Raw genomic sequence first — 17,569 nt, 5'->3', positions numbered from 1 at the left:
CCAGAGCAAGGCCTCTCATATAGCGGTAGGCCTCTCTACTGTGGTCTGAGTCAGAGCTGAGGGATTTTAGCTCAGTAAGTAACCATTGTCACCAGAGCGGATCTGTGTTGTTCCCTTCACAGCCTCATTAACAACTGTGAAGAACCCGACTGACTACTAATCTGTGTGAAAATGTGCTTTGGTGCCTCTGTTGTGTGCTGCATGGGAGTGTGTTCTGCTGGGTTAGGGGGCTCTCCTCCTGATGGGTGGTTTGTTTTGTAAACTTCTGGCTCCCGTTCATGTTTTCCTCTTATTTTCCTCTGTGCATCCGTTTGACATGAGGGTGAAATTTTTTCAAGAGTATGTATGTTTGAAAACACGCATGCAAGCAACCCTTGTTTTGGGGCTTTGGAATGCATTCATGATTTGTTTTGTTGTTGATGCCTGGGTTTTGTGTTTTTAACAAACTGTTTAACTTGTTATTTTTATTTGTCTCAAATTTTTCAAATCAGCTTTTACAGGACTTATTTATCTATTGTACCAGATTATATGCATCAAATATTGCATCAAATATTTCAATGCAAATGGCAGCATAAAAACAGGTAACCTGAAGGTTTTAGGAAATGGACTGAGCCAAATGAGAAGCGCCTCACTGTAATTACATTTAGGCAAATTACATTTTTGTGGAATAAATAAGAACTTCGGTGTTGCTCTTTGTTGTAGGGCCTAAATGGCATTAAAACGCTCACAATCTATACTTAAAAAAAATTATTCCCCATGTTTAGATATTGCTTTAAATGTATGCTCAACTTTTAATTTTGTAGTAGGAAACAAAAAACACTCTTGGATACATAATGTGTCTGTTAAAATGGTGTCATCAAATAGAGTAAAGAAACAAACCTATGTTTGCTGCTTTACATGTTTTGATAAAGGTTAAATGTTTTTTAAAATGTTTAATACTTTCAAATGTGCTTCCTTGAAATCTCCACTGTTACACATTTCAGTCTTACTTTTTTTATGAAGTTTGTTTTTTAAGCTCTAGTCAGTTGTAAAAGTAATTCTCAGTGTCTTTTCCCTTGTAAAGCACTGTAATCTAGTTAAAACATTTAGCAGAAAGTAATACAAATGTTAGACATTTTAAATTAGTATGAAAGATGAACATTGCTTTAGCACTTCAGGAAAATATATTATGTGTTCCCCTTTACTTTGATTGTGCTGCCAGAGTAAAGCATCTAAAGAAAAAATGATCTGAAAAAAAGTTTGATAATACGATAACGGCTTAAAAAACTGAAATTGGCTGTGTTACATGTTTTCCACAACTCATTTTATTTCCAAAAGAGTTACATTTTGCTCAAAAGCAGCACTTGTATTATTACTGACAGTTTTACAGATTTATGGTAACCGAATTATTGGTTTGACAAAATCGATAATGTATGTGTTATATAAAGCCGTTTTTACGTTAAGGTGTTTAAAGGAGTTTTAACGGGCCTTTTTGTTGCCTGACATTCTTAATATTGCATGTTGACTAAAAAAAAATAACTTGAGTGCAAAAAGATGTTTTTCTAAATCCCCTTTCTTGTGTGTTCCTTCTTTCTTCACAGCTGTGAAGTCCTGAAGCTGAATGATGCAACAGTGTATATCAGGACAAGGAGATGAAAATAAGAGGAGTCCAGCTTCACAGCACTAAGACTTTAATGGATGAAGCTCAACTATTGTTTGACATTTCATTATGATACTGTAAATTGGAAATTGACACATAATTTACACTGCCATGATGGTACGTCAGTGGTCTGTACATTTGTTTTAATGAGCTAGATATGACTCTGTGTTTATACTGTAGATGAGTTTTTTTTATGTATTTTACATACAAACAAAAAATAGCAGGCAGATCTATCCTGACAATATCTTTCTTTTGTTGCCAGTCTTCTGTTATGACAACTTTGTACAGGTGATTAAAATGTTTAAAACATGTTGTAATCATTTCTTTGCCTTTTTTACTTGAAATGAAGTATTTCCACCAGTGGGTAATGCCTATAATGCACAAATCCTTCATAGTTCTGCAAAGCGGTGTGTGTGTGTGTGTGTGTGTGTGTGTGTGTGTGTGTGTGTGTGTGTGAGTGTGAGTGAGAGAGAACTGGAAGTGTGAGTTTATCTGAAAACACATTGCAGATATTTCCACTGTTAACTGAGCAGCGTCAAACCACACAGACACCCATAGATCGACAAAGCAACACGATGAGGCCCACTACTACCGTTACAAAGAGAGACGCAGAGGTTGAAGAGTGTTTTTTTTCTTCACATGAGAAGCTGACATTCATTTACCACAAGTCTTGTGTCAAACAGTCCGAGTCAAACATCAGACGCAGACCACAGGCTCGGGCTGTTCAGCAGGGGTTTCAGCTCCAATATAGGCAATCGAGAACAGAAAGCCACACGAAAAAAAAGCCTGCTAAGACTGTTGCCTAACTTCTTTTACACACTAATATACAGTATACAGCCCCTAGTAGTTTATATATAGACAGTTAATTTGAAGTATTCAATTCTCAAATGTCTTCTTCGTTAGGTTGATCATGGTGATTTGGTGCGTTTCTCTTTAGAGAACCAGAAGCAAAGGATTGCAGAGAGAAAAACCTCGAGTCCCAACACACAAAGTTCCAGCACCTCAATCTGTCAGAAACACAAAAATGATCAAGTATGAATTAATTTTATATGAGCAAATATATGTAATATCTATTGTTAAGTAAGCAGTTTGAAGTGTTCAATTGTGTCATACTCGTCACATGGTCTTACCCTCAGATGTTGATCATTTTCGGGACTCCAGTGAGCCAAATCAACACTTATCAGACAAGCCGAAACTACAGCTACAACAATACAGCTGCAGTTGACCATGAGGGACACCTGGAACATTAGCCATAAGTTATCTTTTTTTAATTAATTACCTAATTGTTGTAAATTGTTTCTTGGGCTTGGATTGAGTTGTACTTACAGGTAGTAATTCTGGATATTTGAACAACAGGTTGGAAACAACCCCAGCAATGATGAACTGCAGAAGGAAAAAATGCAACGTCACTATATTGAAGATAAGTTAACATTTGATAATTTATTTTAACAAATTTGAGAGGACCTTATAGTTTTACTATGAGGTTTGAGCAGAGACTTACGAGTGCTCCGGTCAGGTGGGAAAGTCTGAACAGCGTGAAAAGGGATTGTTGCATCTCCTGGGTTACTGCAAAAAGTATTCCCACTCCAACACTGAGGACACCGCTCACCATCTGCAGAGACTGACCGAGGCACAGAGACACTGAATTCATGACCTCTTATATCTCCGTATGTCACATGCATCATGATTGCTAACATTTTTGTAACATTTATGCAGAAAAAAAATCTGAATCTTGTTGCCCAAATGAGATGTATTTTCATCCAAATCATGGTAATCGATAAGCATATAACAACAGGTATTTTACTTTTGATAGTATTGTGCACATATTCACAGTATTACAAAGACAGGATTTTGTGAGCATTTGCACTTAAGAGGTAGAATATCACAAAACCCTCAACCAAGTATTTCCTGTTGCTGCTGTCCAAAGCTGCACAATGAGTCATATAAGTCATTTTGGACATCCTCTTTTACTGCACCTCTAATGTTTTTATGATATCTTGCATAAACTGTGTTAAATATGTTAAGACGTGAAATCACACAGTCACAGGAAGGAATGAGTAAAACATTGGGATCACTAATGCATGGACTTTGCAAAGTAGAATATTATAATACACAGTAGTTAAAATTCTCCATCTTAGTTCCTTTTTTTTAAGGCTATAACAATATGGTTGCAACTTACTGTGAAAAAAAACACGCGCTAAATAGAAGGCTTCTACTGGAAAGACTGATTGATTACAATCATATTATCACATGAAGCGTATACTGTTCCATATATTCCATTTAGATTAGACACTTTTTGAGAAAGCAGTTCGAAGTGTTATATTTTAGTATATTGTTATTTTATTCATGCAGACTGACAGCAGCTCAGGTAGACCGTGTTGTCCATGTCTCAGGGTTGGTAGTTCAATCCTTGCCTGTCCCTGATGAGCAAGTCAGCTCAATTAGCAATGTGTGTGTGGGTGTGTGTGTATGTAATGTTTTCAGAGTCTTCTCCATTCAAACAAACATATTACACATATCTACAGGGATCATATACACATTTTGAGACTAAAACAATTCAGTGCAATCGATGAAGTTACATGATTTTCTTAAAATAAAACTGGGTTAGAGCACAGTTAGTGTACAACACCAACACCAGAAAGTTAAGTCAACACCCCTGTGACACAATGTCAATAATAGTTCAACAATGTGACCTTATATGAGGGTTTGTATTGGCACGCCATCCTGAGCAGTTTTGTCACTCACCCCCAACACAGCAGGTTGTTTCTGCAGCAGGTCATGCAGCGGCCCTTTGCTGTCTGGCATGAGCTCTAAAGCCTGGTAATGTCGCATTGTAGGCGGCTCTCTCTGCCTGGCTCTGTGTGGCGCCTCATCACCTCCATTGATGTCCATGTCGACATTGGCACAGGCCATGGTGTTTCTCTGACCTGGAGGGAAGATGGTTTTTAGTGTATCATATATGTGTTCTTTAATTTGTACTGGGATTCCTATCCTGAGTGACCAGAAAGGTAGAAACACCAATGCAATGCCATATAACAGTCCTGTAATACATTTTTGAAAATTAAGATATGCTGACAAAATGAAGTGATGGTTCACGTTTTTGAGACACTTGTTGTTTTGTTGTTGGATTACATTATATTTCAATTCTTTTCTTCTTTTATGTAAATAGGACCGATGAGATATGAGAGATATATTTCACTAGATCACCACAAAGTACAGCTTTGAAAAGAATCATGGAACTAAATAAACACCCAAATAATTAAAGGAGTAGCGTCAATAAAATCTAAACATATTAAATAAGGTAATGTTTATTGCAGGGCTTTTGCTGCTCCCAACAGTCTAATTCTCATATATTTAGCAGAATTACTCTTTTCTATTTCTTAGAAGACGCAATTAACGTTCACAAAAAACATTCAATCTACTTACATGTAGAATTTTAGTTGCTTGCAAATTCATATTCTATATTGCAAATATGTACAACAAAACTTTTTTTCTGTGCAATTCAATGAATAGCTTACCTCGTTTCAATGGAGAAGTATTTATTTCACACTCTGTATTCGCCTCAAACAAGTGCCTCACTCTTGAGGCATGATTTTCACTTCCCTACAAATACTTTGAAAAATGCGGTCACGTCATACCTTAACTTCCTCACTCTGCCACTGGTTTCTACAATATCATCATTTTAAACCCTCAGTGCCATAAGTTATATGTCATGGTACAGCACTTCTGACTTGACAATTACACTTTTCTTAATATTTAGGAAAATAAACAAGTTCAAATATCAATATCTTGGCAGATTTAAATGTTTGCCAAAACATTCTGCACAAAAGCATTTTGTGGGTATATGTGTCTTTGTGTGTGCGTGAGAGAAAGAGAACTGTGTGTGTGTGTGTGTGTGTGTGTGTGTGTGTGTGTGTGTGTGTGTATGGGGGCGGGGGGGGGTGTACAGAGACAAAGGCAATTGGTGTGGCAGGTCATTTCCTTGTTAAGCTTACTTTGACAAAGCAGAGAACTTCAGGTCTGTATCAAGATATAAGAAAGTTACTGTTACTGAATGTTTCAACAGCAGATCGCCACAGTGATAAAAACTGCTTTAACATCCTTTGCTTCAATCGTGTTCACAGGAGAATGAAGAAGACATTTGTATGCGATGAATCAATGATCATCACCATTCCAATTGGGAGTCTGAGGGACGCTAGAGAGGGTCAACTGATGCCGGAGATATTTCAGTGTGTGTACAAAGATTCCTACAAGGTCTTTGCTATCAAAGGGAAACCTAAACCTCTTGGAGTGAGTTGAATTGTTTCTTACACAAGAAGAGTCATGATCTTAGAATATTTCATAGCTTTATACTTGTATTTTTGTCTTCGACTTACAGTGTTGTAATGCAGTATTTTTCTCTTTTTTTATTAGGCAGCCCAAGCCATCGCTGGTGTGTTCATTATCACGCTCGGTCTGATTTTTAATAAGACAGAAGACTTCACCAGGTTCTACACTCTACCCAGTGTTCTGGTAAATACTATTGCAAAATTACAAATCGAATCAACTCCCAGAATTAAGTTACCACTCCAGATAACTATGTGAAAATACAATTAGAAACCAATTTTATAGACATTCGCATTGCTTTTTACTTATTGCTCAACAGGGAACTGTATAAATATGCGTCTATTCTTCTACTTCCTTTTGCTTCTGTGACATTTCAATTTCCCTGCATGGGGTCTAAAACATTGATCTTATCTTGTATTCTTTTAATTCTAATTTGCATGTTTTATTAATATCTTAGTTTGTGGTCTGTGGCATCCTCTCCTATGCAGCGGGACAGGCTCCAAACATGCACGTGGTAAGTTAAAAATGAAGTTTTTGTTCACAAGTGAAGAATCCTCTACAATATGGGAATAAGAGGTGATTTAAAAAATAATGGCATGTGCTGAATGGATATTCTGAATACAGTAGTATAATATTTGTAATGTTTCCAATAGTTGTTTTTTGATGCTATGTTTGTGACCAGATTTTTGTCCAAATTCAGATTGTGATTTAGATAACATTTATCCAAACCAAAACTCTTATATCCTAAATACGAAATAAAGTGTTAGAGAATGCCTTAAAAACATTGAGTCCTAATGTTTGTAAAAAAGAAGGGCAGAATAACTAAAACATTGGGGCAGAATAAAAGAGGACTTTAAGTGAATAGTGAAGTTTGAATTATTTTTGCCATCCAATTAGACTCTATTCTTTGTAAACTTGCACATCAAAGTGACTAATTGTTACTAACAAATTTGAATTTTAAGAATTTTGTTCTTATGAAATCTAAAAGACTCAACATCATCGCAGCTTGTCTTTTTTTTTTTTTTTACCTAATGATTTTCAGTAATGCCTGTTCATGCCTCTTTCACCTTCCAGACCAAGCTGTCATTCTCTCTGAACATCGTCAGCTTCTTCTGGTCAATTGCAGGAGTTAGTATCTGCTTGATCAATTTTCATGTTGTACCAGAAGAGAGCTCAAACAATCTCCAGGTATAAGGAAAACAGCATTTATCCTCTCTTAACCTCTGTTGTCTCTGAAACACAAAGCAAAGTGTATTTATTCCACCATTCCACGTACTCCGTCTCAACTTTTCCAGATCCATGAAGGAATCAAGGGACTGATTATGACTCTGCTGGTTGTTGAACAGTTAATCGCCCTTTCCTTGATCTACTGGTTGAGTAAAGCTGTATGCAGACAACATTTCAACACTTTGGTATGTTATTTTTACACACATAGCAACTGCATAAACTGTAAGAGGAATAAGATCATTCATAACTAATAGTAGTATTTCTTTATCTGCAGCCCATCATACTGCTGAAACATGGAGACTGAGGCTTGATGGAGCTCAACAAGCCAACAAGAAACCACTTATTTATGATACTTTTAAATCCTTATTGTATCAAAAGTGCATAGTAGCCAATCAGTGTCATATACCCGTCAATATAAAACATACAAAGAATGTGACATTAGCTATTGTTCTCCTTTCAGAAATAGCTAAAAAAAACATACGCAAGCATGTGAATGAGCCACCTCTTGGATATAGATTACCCATTATTTTTTGAATTGCATTGTTTAATAATTTTGCAACAGAAGGGCCAACAATGACAAAAAATTACCGTTAAAATTACTGTTTATTCCTAAACTGGAAAATGTTGTATTGTCTCAACCTCTGGAAGTTTAGGAAATATTCTAAAACTTCTTGTTTTAGTGTTTGCTTTTTTTCCGGTCCCCTGTGAATCACTTTGTAACTTTGTTTTGGGCAAATAAAAATAAATATTTAGTTTGTTTATGTCTTCTTTGTCTTCTTGTGGACCTACTAAACATTTTTGTACTTTCGACAATACCAGATATACAGCTAAAACATAATTAACTGGTTTTAAGATTAGCAAATTATGCAAATTATCCCCAAAATAGTATATATACATTTGGTCTCAGAAAAATAATGTAACACATTTTGTTGTGATGCATTTGCTACAAAGTGCAAATAAATTGTTCCACGTATTAATAAGAGAGCCTACAATAATCAAGTGGAGAAAATAGTGCAAGCATATCAGCGTAAACCCAGAGAGAAAAAGACAATTCTTAATCTGTGTTTTACAACCAAAAATGAAAACTTTAACTTTATCTTTGCAGATAATTTTTAAAATGTTACTAGAGTACCATCCAATAACCTAATAAGTACTCTAGTACAAAACATGCTTTTTGCAACCTTATTTCTCATCATTCTTTTTGTGGATTAGTCCCTGAATAGATGACCGATGAGGAGATTATGTGTAAAATCACTTTTCAAATCCCTTTACACTTGTTTCCTAAACCAACACAATTAACTTTAACGGTAAATCTTTAGAAAAAGTTGTGCCCATTTCGGTTCTTGCTGCTCGTAATGAAAAAAACGATAGAGACCCCTGCTGGGAGCGGAGGATGTTTTTTGGTTTCAGTGACATGTGAAGCCAGGAGCGGCCACGTGGAGGCGATAAACACACACACACACACACACACACACACACACACACACACACACACACACACACAATTAAGTGTAAAGTAAATTCACCTTGCGGTACAGTATGTATTCAAGGAAACACTTTCATTTGACATTCAAATAACTGTACTGTAGTAACTCTGTTCAAGTTACCAAAACCTGTAGGGTTACAATGTTTTTTTGAAATACCAAATCACGAGGTCACAGTTTAAGATGAGTGATTATGTGGTTTGGTAGATTAAAGAAGTCAACCTCTGTAGTTTGTCATGCTTCAAAGTCCTTGCATGGAGGTCACGCTAAAAACAATCAGCACATGATGAAGGACGGCATGTGAACTCTTCCGCTATTGGGACACTCCCTACAAACATGCACACCAATCACAATCACAAGTGAATACTTTCTCTAAAACCGTCTTCCCCTCTTTTAACCTCTCTGTTGCTCATTCTGCTTTTCATCTTATTTGTACGCTGCCGGTTTACTATGTAATCCTGTGTATTTATTCAAACTATTCCCTCTCTCTGTAGTAACTTGTGTGGTGGGTCGCTTTCTCATGTTACTGTGAGGTACTGCCCCGCTGCTGCTGCTCTGCGTCCTGATATGGCGTCTGTGTACAGCGGGTCCCACACCTTGAGCAAGGATGATGTGAATTACAGAATGCATTTCCGAATGATAAACGAGCAGCAGGTTGAGGATATCACCATAGAGTTCTTCTACAGGCCGCACACGATAACGCTGCTGACATGCACGGTGCTCAGTTTGATGTATTTTGCGTTCGCAAGGTAAGTCGTTCTCAGCTAGCGAACGGTTAGCTCGCTGGGTTAGCTTAGTTAGCTAGCGCTCGGCTAACGGCAGCCGTGATGCTGTGACGGTGCCAGGTAACGCAGGGAGGTTAGCTAGCTTTGAGCTACTCTAAGGCGGATTTCATCACTGAAACACACTTTACATCCGCATGAAGCAACGGGCATAACTTTCTCAGTGACGACTGCCTGCATTTTGCTGTCTTTAACCGTAAACCTAAGTTAATACAATTAAATGTTATATAACGTTACTCTGGTACTGAACATTGTTTCCTGTGCTGACATTAGCTACAACAATGCAACAAGCAAGGAGACGAGTCGTAACGTCACATTTACAGTGATTATCTGCTTTAAAACTCGCACATCTAATAAAATGCAAACGCTAATGTCTCCTTTTTGAAACTTAGAAGATGTGTGAGGCACATTCACATCACCACAGATATAAAGCATAGACTAATGTTGGCTGGTTAACATTTACCATAGTGTCACTGGTGATATTTACTGTTCGTTTGAACAATTTCTGTTTCCTGCCTGCAGAGATGATGGAAATCCCGACAGTAATCTCTGGGTGGGGCTCATCCTGGTCATCTCCTTCTTTCTTGTCATCAGTGTTTTGGCATTTCCTAACGGTGAGTAAAACATCACCCTGATGTTATTATTTTAGTATGGCCAAGTGTATCTGCATAGCCACTATTACAGTTAGCCACAAGCATTATTAGTTACTGTGCATACATATAAGACACCTTAGTTTGAACAAGGAAACCCATTTTGATACTGTGAAAACAAAAAGGAAGCAAAAATGTTTTGGCTTATAGGCGATATATGTGAGACAACAACACAAAGAAAAACTTGTTTCTGCATAATGAGAAACCTGTGTCCATTCCATCATGTGCTGTAGATTATGTCTTTGAAATACTATCTTCATGTGCCTCACTTTAGGTCCATTCACTAGACCACATCCAGCAATATGGCGTATTGTTTTTGGTGAGTATTGATCAAACTCTGAGGGTGAAAACTGTTTTAGTTTGGACCTCAGATTTCCCTCCCTAATGTCATGTCTCTCCCTGCTGTTAAGGTCTGAGTGTCCTCTACTTCCTGTTCCTGGTGTTAGTCATCTTCCTCAACTGGAGGCAAGTGAAGCAACTAATGTATTGGTTGGACCCAAACCTACGTTATGCCAAGAGAGAGGCAGACGTAATGGTGAGTGATAAAAAATTATTTTCCTATTGATTCACATGCACCAGTTGCGTTGCCCAGCAGGAGATTACCAATCATTCTAATGAGGCTATCTGTGCTGCTCTCTGCAGGACTATGCTGTGAATTGCCATGTCATCACCTGGGAGAGAATCCTGAGCCATTTTGACATTTTTGCATTTAGCCATTTCTGGGGCTGGGGTATGAAGGCCCTGCTTATTCGAAGCTATGGCCTCTGTTGGACCATCAGTATTACCTGGGAGCTCACTGAGGTAAGGAAGCACATACCAGATGAGGTTATCATACACTAAATATCCCGTAGCATCACTTTCTCTTTGGCTCTCTCTGTCACGGTTTTAGTCAGTGGAATTGATGGGTTTTAGCCATTCTCAATAACTTAACATAACTCATATTAAATATCATTTTAGACTGAAAAGTAACATTTTTAAGACTCTCATCGCCTCCTAATCTCCTGTTCAGCTATTCTTCATGCATCTGCTGCCTAACTTTGCTGAGTGCTGGTGGGACCAGGTGATTCTGGACATTCTGCTGTGTAATGGAGGAGGCATCTGGCTTGGCATGACTGTCTGTCGCTTTTTGGAGATGAGGACCTACCACTGGGCCAGTATTAAGTATGACCCTACAATCTGGAAATTAACTACAAGTAACAGTTTGTGTTCATCCATAGCCTGTTGGATTTATTATGTTAGTTTTAACTTGTGAAGGGAAGTGGGGTCAATATGGAAGGCATGGTGTATGCATTTATCACCCATAACTGAGTAATAATAAATCTATTATATAGGCAGTAATACATTATCATTTTAATTTAAACTGAAATATAAATAGGATGAAATCACAAGCTAAAGAATTTTTGTATAGTCCTTTATTTTTTTGCCTTAATGCTTTAATATGTACGATTTTTATTTTAATGTGAGCCCAATGAAAGATATCTTTCTAATTTAATCACATTGAAAACTTTTATCCATTTAATAAAAACATGTTAATTCGGATGAGTACAGGCTACCTAATACAGTCAAGCAATGGGAAACCATCTTAAGACGCATAAACGGTTGTTTTGAAATATGATCTTACAAGCTCATCAAGGCGGAGTGGACGTCAATGATTAATGTGATGGCATTACTTTCATCCCGCTTTTGTCTATTGTGCTAACACGATACTTATTGTAAATCTATATGCAAGTCTTGGTAATCCTTCTCCTGTGCTTCTCACTCAGGGACATCCACACCACCACGGGGAAGATCAAGCGAGCCGCGTTACAGTTCACCCCTGCGAGCTGGACGTACGTACGCTGGCTTGACCCAAAGTCTTCCCTGCAGCGAGTGATGGGCGTCTATCTGTTCATGATCATCTGGCAGGTGGGTCACTGAGAAACCCTCTCACGGTGACTAAGTGCTGACTAGTCGGGGATCATCCGGTGTGCTTTGCGTGCTTAGTCCAGGCTAATCTAATTGCCTCCTCTGCTGTTGAAATCTAAAACCTGTCTCACATGGATCCATATAATGCATGCGCATTAGCAGCTAATCCCATACGGGTGAAAGATACGCTAGATTACTTGGGAGCAATTTATGGTGGTGAATAAGCAGTGGATGGAGAACTTGAGTAAGCTCCGTTGCTTTCCACTGGAGAGTCAACTGTGGCTGCCGAATTCCTACCCAATGGCAACCATGGTGATGAAAGCTTTCTCCGATTGTTGTGTGGCGATGAAACAACATTGTCCTCCCGTCTCCCTCACTCAGGCAGTTCCCGACTCTCTCGAGGCTTGAAATAGTAATTACCAGTCTTTGAGAATTAGTTGAAGAGATGGGGGACGTCTCTGCTCTACTCAGCGTGGTGACAGTTTAGCTGCTCTTCACTGGCTTCAGCCACAAAGGCTCCAGGCCAAATGAGTGAATAACACGGCAGCAGGCCTCCCTCTCATTATCCAGTACGAGTGTGCGTATGAGAGGGACGAGTGCAGAGTGTCCTCCTAAATGAACTGCTAGCATTGTTGACGATTTTGTTAATCCAAGTGTGACTGGCATTGTAGGAGAGTCTTTGTTGTTACCGTCCTGGCTGAACTGGTCGACTTTAACTTCCTGTAACAAGGCACAAATTGAGTCTCTTTGCCAATAGTTCTTAGTCACAGCTGACATTTTGACCAGTTAAACACAAGTGTAACTAAAACATTAATAATGACTGCATTTCTTGTATGTGACCGTGGCTAAGTGGAGAGCAGGGCTGCCTTTCAATCAGAGGGTCATCGGTTTGATTCCCGGCTCATGTCAATGTGTCCGGGACAAGACACTTCCCGTAGCTGTGCCTACGGTGTATAGATACTGAATTGTAAGTCTGCTAAATGACTGTAATGTAATGTTGTATGTGGGCCAGTTCAAGGGCTCTGCTTTCGTACACACTGTCTCAATGGCACGACTTATTGGCACATTATTTATACCTGTGCTTGTCCTGCGATGACATCAAAATATCTGCTGTTAGAGAGATTTATGGTCCATAAAAACAAAAATGTACCTTTTTATTCTCTAGCTTTAGGATAACAAGAGCAACACCAATCAGCCCATAGTGTGAGAAATAATCTAGAAGTTAGAATATACGATGTTATAACATTTGATTGTATACAATACAGCGCTTTAATTTACAGGCACCATTTAACAGTTTCATGTCAAATCTGTTAACAATATTTTTGGTGCTAAATGTCATTAAGCTTTGAGGGTGTTTAAGGGCATTTCCATCCATATTTGGTGAACATAGTAAAAACTGTTCATGAATATAATAATCTTACAACAATACAGCAGCATAAAGCCAAAGCAACCAGTAGGTTATTAGGGCCAAACAGTGCAATGTTCTTGACCGTCTAACACGATCACCTGACCATAAACCAACCCGCCATGTGTTACAGTGCTAAACACTAGATCTGAATACTTTATTTCTTCTCAGTGATGTGCTATTACAAATGAAGATCTTTATTCTCTTCTACCTGTTTCTCTTTTTCCATAGCTGACAGAGTTGAACACATTCTTCCTCAAGCACATTTTCATCTTTCCTGCAAGCCATGCTCTTAGCTGGTGTCGGATCCTGTTCGTCGGTATCATCACAGCTCCAACAGTGAGGTAAAAAGACAACTTTATTAGGATTAAGATTAACGGCTAGGAAAGTAACTGAGTAGAACTGCAGTTAAAATGATCTAATAATTGCAATGTTTTTTGCTCCAGGCAGTATTATGCGTACCTCACAGACACACAGTGCAAGAGGGTTGGGACCCAGTGCTGGGTGTTTGGGTAAGTGAAACCTACATTTTAGCCTTTACAAAACTAATTTAATTTATCTCAGGTAAAGGCCACACAAGTTGTTTTTTTTTCAGTTAAATTAAAAGTTTACTTAAGGTCAGAGAATTCAGTTGTTGGTGTTTTTCTCTTGTTCACAGGGCAATAGCCTTTCTGGAGGCCTTGGCATGTATTAAGTTTGGACAGGACTTGTTCTCAAAAACACAGATCCTCTATGTGATCCTCTGGCTGCTGTGTTTGGTAAGATCAGGATCACAGTAATGCTGCATTTCTGTGTCAAAAAGCCATGAAATCTTGTGACTTAACTTTGCTGCAAACACACCATCAATTTTCACACGTATGTCTTTCAACATAAAAAAAAACAAACAGTTAAACAGCAAAATTCTGTGCTGTAAGTTATTGATTATGTGTTTTCCATGAATCATTAAGCAGTCTCTGTGTGATCTGTTTTTAGGCATTCATTACATTCCTGTGCCTGTTTGGAATGGTGTGGTGTGCTGAAAATTATGGTCCAAGAGAAACGGTATGTCTATAGTGTTTTTTTTGTAAAGTTTGTCATATAGTTTATAACAAAAAGTAACTAATATTGGTCTGTTTAAATCTATCTTGAATCTTGTCAGGGATGCATGGAAACTCCCATTTGTTTAAGTAACCTGTAAACCCTTTAAAGGCAATTGGGGTTTATGCACCTGCACAAGTGTTAAAATATGATCCCCACCCTTTTGGATATGTTTATGTAAACATGGTGTACATTTTGAAATGATCACCACTTTCAAGTAAAAGTCCCGGCGGCAATCTTAGGTCGACGTAGTATCACGCTCATGATGGTCAAAATAAACGGAAGTCCGTCATTAAAGCCAGTGTGCGCACCTTTTATCTCCCCTTCTGGCAGTGAGAGTAATTACCATATGGGAGAGACCATGGAGACGAAGCAGCAGTTCGTAGTATTGGAGAAGCTAAGTTTCTGGAGCTGATGCTCCTGATAAAAAGAAAACTCGGCCTTCGGGAATAAAGTAAAAAATTTGCCCGGGAAGACTTAAAGAAAGCACTTCCGACATCGACCCCATAACTCCGATATACATCAGCATCATGTGAACTCGTTTGGCCAGGGCTTGAATGTAACAGATGTTGATTTTAATGGAAAAGTCCCGTACCCCAGCTGTAATGCTGCCTGTGAGAAGAACACTCCTTGATATCACTACTCGGTACTTGTTGCATTACTTGGTAAATAATTCACAAGTGAGCTGCACCAATTCTTGACACCTATGTCCGAATGACAAAAAGCCATTTCTTCAACAGAAAGGCGAAGCCAGCAATGCCGCGTTTTCCATATCTAAAGAATCAGCTGACGTGCTCTTGAGGACCCTCTGTATATATAGACTTTTAGACTTTAAAGGTTATCCCTCTGTGTACCATGAAAGCTGTTCATGGTCAGTTTGCTGCTATATGTTCCCTGTCCAGTCAATGGTATGTGTGTCATGTGTCTGAATCTCTTCTCCCGTCACAGAGCCTCTCAGAATGTGAAGACAGTAATTACCCTGAATTTGCTGACCATGTGTCAGAAGTATTTAAAGGTACAGTGACTTTACTGTGATTCATCAACTACATAAAAAGTAAACATTAATCTTCATCTCTAATCTTGTAAAGGGCTGACCTCTAGTGTTTGGAATGGTGTTTTACTCATACTGCAAAGTTCAGTTTATTTTATGAACTCATTCCGAAGCGTGTGACCCTCGTGTTTCAGAAGAGACGGATGTGGACGATGACAGCCCTACAACCCGACGCAGAGGGAAGGGCTCTGGAAAGACCAAATCCATCAATGGCCTGGACAGCCAGTAGGAGTCGGAGTTGGAGCCAGAGGCTGGTGTGCGACTCCTGAACTCACTCCAGGGAGCCAGGTGTGAAGGATCACAGGTTGAAAAAAAGGGGGTAAAGATACAACCACTTCCTGGTATAATTAAAGTCTAGAAAGCTCCCATCGACAGTAGAGGGAGTGGAGACAGGAGAGGCTAAGTGGATGAACAGGCCCATGCAGTGTTGTTAGGAGTGCACAGAGGCTTGGACCAGAGAGATGTACACTTATCTGTGTGCTGTAGTCATGAAACACTCCTAAACCACTGAGTGTGTGTGTGTGTGTGTGTGTGTGTGTGTGTGTGTGTGTGTGTGTGTGTGTGTGTGTGTGTGTGTGTAAAGAGGGAAAGCGTGGTTGTGAGAAAGAGGTGGCAATAAAAACTGCCGATTTATAGATATGACTGCATGATCATTGTAGCTGATGAACTATAATTTACAATTATTCTACGATACAGTATATCATTGATGGTCAATGTACGTTTGACTGGTTTACACCAGCCTTAACTCGTATGTTGGTTGAACACATTTCAATGTTAAAAGCCATTATGTAGAATTTATCACATTTAATTGAAGCATCTTTGTTTATAGCACAGAAAGGCTACGGTCTTTTTATTAGCCTCTGCGTCTATTGTCTATTTACATCATAGGTGTTCACAATGTTTTTCGTGTTTATAACTTGAATGTGGGCAGGATTTCAATGCAAGACGGCTTTAGCTTGGTAGGATCATTGACCGAGGATTGTGTTTGGCCTGGAACAAAGCAAAGCACACAGTTTAAGCACTTTTCAGAATGTTTTCTTGCAAATACTGTACATTTTGTAATGCTTGAGTATTTTGTGAATCATTGTGACCTTGAGTGATTTTACTCTCCCTGTCCATCTGTGGCTGCTATCTTTTCTTTTTTACTGTACTGATAACGGAGGGCAATTATTCAAATTCCTGCATGTGTTGTCAGGTTCACCGTGTCTGAGTGCAGGTGTGTTTTTGTTTAACTGTCGACCTTATTGTTATGGCATATATTGCATTTGCATGGCTGTGTCAAATCAAGTGTTTTAGTAAGAAAATGTTACCAGAGTAGTCCAGAGATCTTCGTATAACACCACACACCAGGGCACTAGTATTGTCAGTCTTACACTGTCATTGAAACATTTTAATTCGCCCCTTGTGCCTGTTTGCATGTTTTCTTTTTCTTTCTTTTTTTATTCTCAACTTTTCTCAGTTTGTATTATGACTAAATGTGTGCTTTTTGTGTTTTGATTCTTCTGCTTTAAGTGCTTTCTTGAGCGTTTCTTTTCATTTGCTCTGTCGGCATCATCTCAGTACAGATATATCCCTCATAATCCTCGACAATCCAGATGTTGACCTCTGTGGAATGGACCAGGCTCCCCTGCTACAGTAGACACAGTAAATGGTACATTGTCTCTGGATTTAGATGTCATTTGCCAAAAAACAATTCTGATAAATAAATGGCTGTTCTTTTTCACTGTGAAATAATGAAACATAATAAAATGTTTTACATTTACTCTTAAACTGAGTTATTATTGGAGCTATTTGCCCTTTTTTGTGTTTTGGAAAGGAGCAGCAGCACTACACTTACTCCCTACTTTCAAACAATTATGCGTTTGTTTATAAATAAATTATTACATTCACAGGAGTAGGAGGCAGTTTGAATACTTAACAATAGGAAGTCATGAATAACCTTGCTCGACCCCTGAACAGCGCCCTGCTGCAGGACGGGAGCGCTGGATTGGCTGACTATAGCACTGCCCGTCTCGGATCAGAT

At 38.6% G+C, this 17,569-nt stretch overlaps 4 protein-coding genes across 7 annotated transcripts in view; 3 read left to right on the top strand and 1 right to left on the bottom strand.

Moving 5' to 3' along the window:
* zgc:158766 (uncharacterized protein LOC100009641 homolog) overlaps positions 1-1,948 on the top strand; it is a 28,468-nt gene extending 26,520 nt beyond the window's left edge. For 3 of the 4 annotated variants that reach the window (XM_068735726.1, XM_068735724.1, XM_068735723.1), the window contains exons 23-24: positions 5-74; positions 1,581-1,948. In XM_068735726.1, coding sequence (XP_068591827.1) covers positions 5-49 — 45 coding nt within the window. In that variant the 3' untranslated portion in view covers positions 50-74; positions 1,581-1,948. The remainder of the gene's footprint in view (positions 1-4; positions 75-1,580) is intronic. The other variant, XM_068735725.1, reaches the window with a different exon arrangement.
* On the bottom strand, positions 1,654-5,231 carry si:ch211-269k10.4 (uncharacterized protein LOC100150242 homolog). The gene is made up of 6 exons (XM_068735727.1): positions 5,158-5,231; positions 4,385-4,566; positions 3,141-3,260; positions 2,966-3,022; positions 2,770-2,877; positions 1,654-2,646 (listed from the first exon to the last, which is right to left on the bottom strand). The coding sequence occupies exons 2-6, from the start codon at positions 4,550-4,552 to the stop codon at positions 2,548-2,550; spliced, it is 552 nt and encodes a 183-aa protein (XP_068591828.1). The 5' UTR covers positions 4,553-4,566; positions 5,158-5,231; the 3' UTR covers positions 1,654-2,547.
* Positions 5,232-5,612: 381 nt separating this feature from the next.
* On the top strand, positions 5,613-7,957 carry LOC137891340 (membrane-spanning 4-domains subfamily A member 4A). The gene is made up of 7 exons (XM_068735902.1): positions 5,613-5,657; positions 5,764-5,929; positions 6,053-6,151; positions 6,423-6,479; positions 7,040-7,153; positions 7,261-7,377; positions 7,467-7,957. Exons 2-7 carry the CDS (start codon positions 5,768-5,770, stop codon positions 7,494-7,496), a joined length of 579 nt encoding a protein of 192 aa, XP_068592003.1. The 5' UTR covers positions 5,613-5,657; positions 5,764-5,767; the 3' UTR covers positions 7,497-7,957.
* Positions 7,958-9,037: 1,080 nt separating this feature from the next.
* On the top strand, positions 9,038-17,316 carry ptdss1a (phosphatidylserine synthase 1a). The gene is made up of 13 exons (XM_068735988.1): positions 9,038-9,425; positions 9,981-10,072; positions 10,383-10,427; positions 10,519-10,643; positions 10,751-10,909; positions 11,118-11,269; positions 11,872-12,013; positions 13,650-13,762; positions 13,865-13,930; positions 14,077-14,176; positions 14,391-14,459; positions 15,444-15,510; positions 15,681-17,316. The coding sequence occupies exons 1-13, from the start codon at positions 9,244-9,246 to the stop codon at positions 15,773-15,775; spliced, it is 1,407 nt and encodes a 468-aa protein (XP_068592089.1). The 5' UTR covers positions 9,038-9,243; the 3' UTR covers positions 15,776-17,316.
* Positions 17,317-17,569: the final 253 nt, after the last annotated feature.

This window comes from Cebidichthys violaceus, unplaced genomic scaffold, assembly GCF_023349555.1.
Source record: "Cebidichthys violaceus isolate CVI_PGR_0920_01 unplaced genomic scaffold, fCebVio1.0.p SCAF_7, whole genome shotgun sequence".
Lineage (NCBI taxonomy): Eukaryota > Metazoa > Chordata > Actinopteri > Perciformes > Stichaeidae > Cebidichthys > Cebidichthys violaceus.
Note: the sequence above shows the minus strand (reverse complement) of the source record. Positions and strands in the feature narration are given on the sequence as shown.

Coding starts and splice junctions, on each gene's coding strand:
- si:ch211-269k10.4 (XM_068735727.1), bottom strand. CDS start 4,552: ATGGCCTGTGCCAATGTCGACATGGACATCAATGGAGGTGATGAGGCG. Junction 3,261..4,384: donor AACAACCTGCTGTGTTGGGG/GTGAGTGACAAA, acceptor TGCCTCGGTCAG/TCTCTGCAGATGGTGAGCGG. Junction 2,647..2,769: donor AAAATGATCAACATCTGAGG/GTAAGACCATGT, acceptor TGTTTCTGACAG/ATTGAGGTGCTGGAACTTTG.
- LOC137891340 (XM_068735902.1), top strand. CDS start 5,768: ATGAAGAAGACATTTGTATGCGATGAATCAATGATCATCACCATTCCA. Junction 6,480..7,039: donor AGGCTCCAAACATGCACGTG/GTAAGTTAAAAA, acceptor TTCACCTTCCAG/ACCAAGCTGTCATTCTCTCT. Junction 7,378..7,466: donor GACAACATTTCAACACTTTG/GTATGTTATTTT, acceptor CTTTATCTGCAG/CCCATCATACTGCTGAAACA.
- ptdss1a (XM_068735988.1), top strand. CDS start 9,244: ATGGCGTCTGTGTACAGCGGGTCCCACACCTTGAGCAAGGATGATGTG. Junction 10,073..10,382: donor TGTTTTGGCATTTCCTAACG/GTGAGTAAAACA, acceptor GCCTCACTTTAG/GTCCATTCACTAGACCACAT. Junction 10,910..11,117: donor TTACCTGGGAGCTCACTGAG/GTAAGGAAGCAC, acceptor TCTCCTGTTCAG/CTATTCTTCATGCATCTGCT.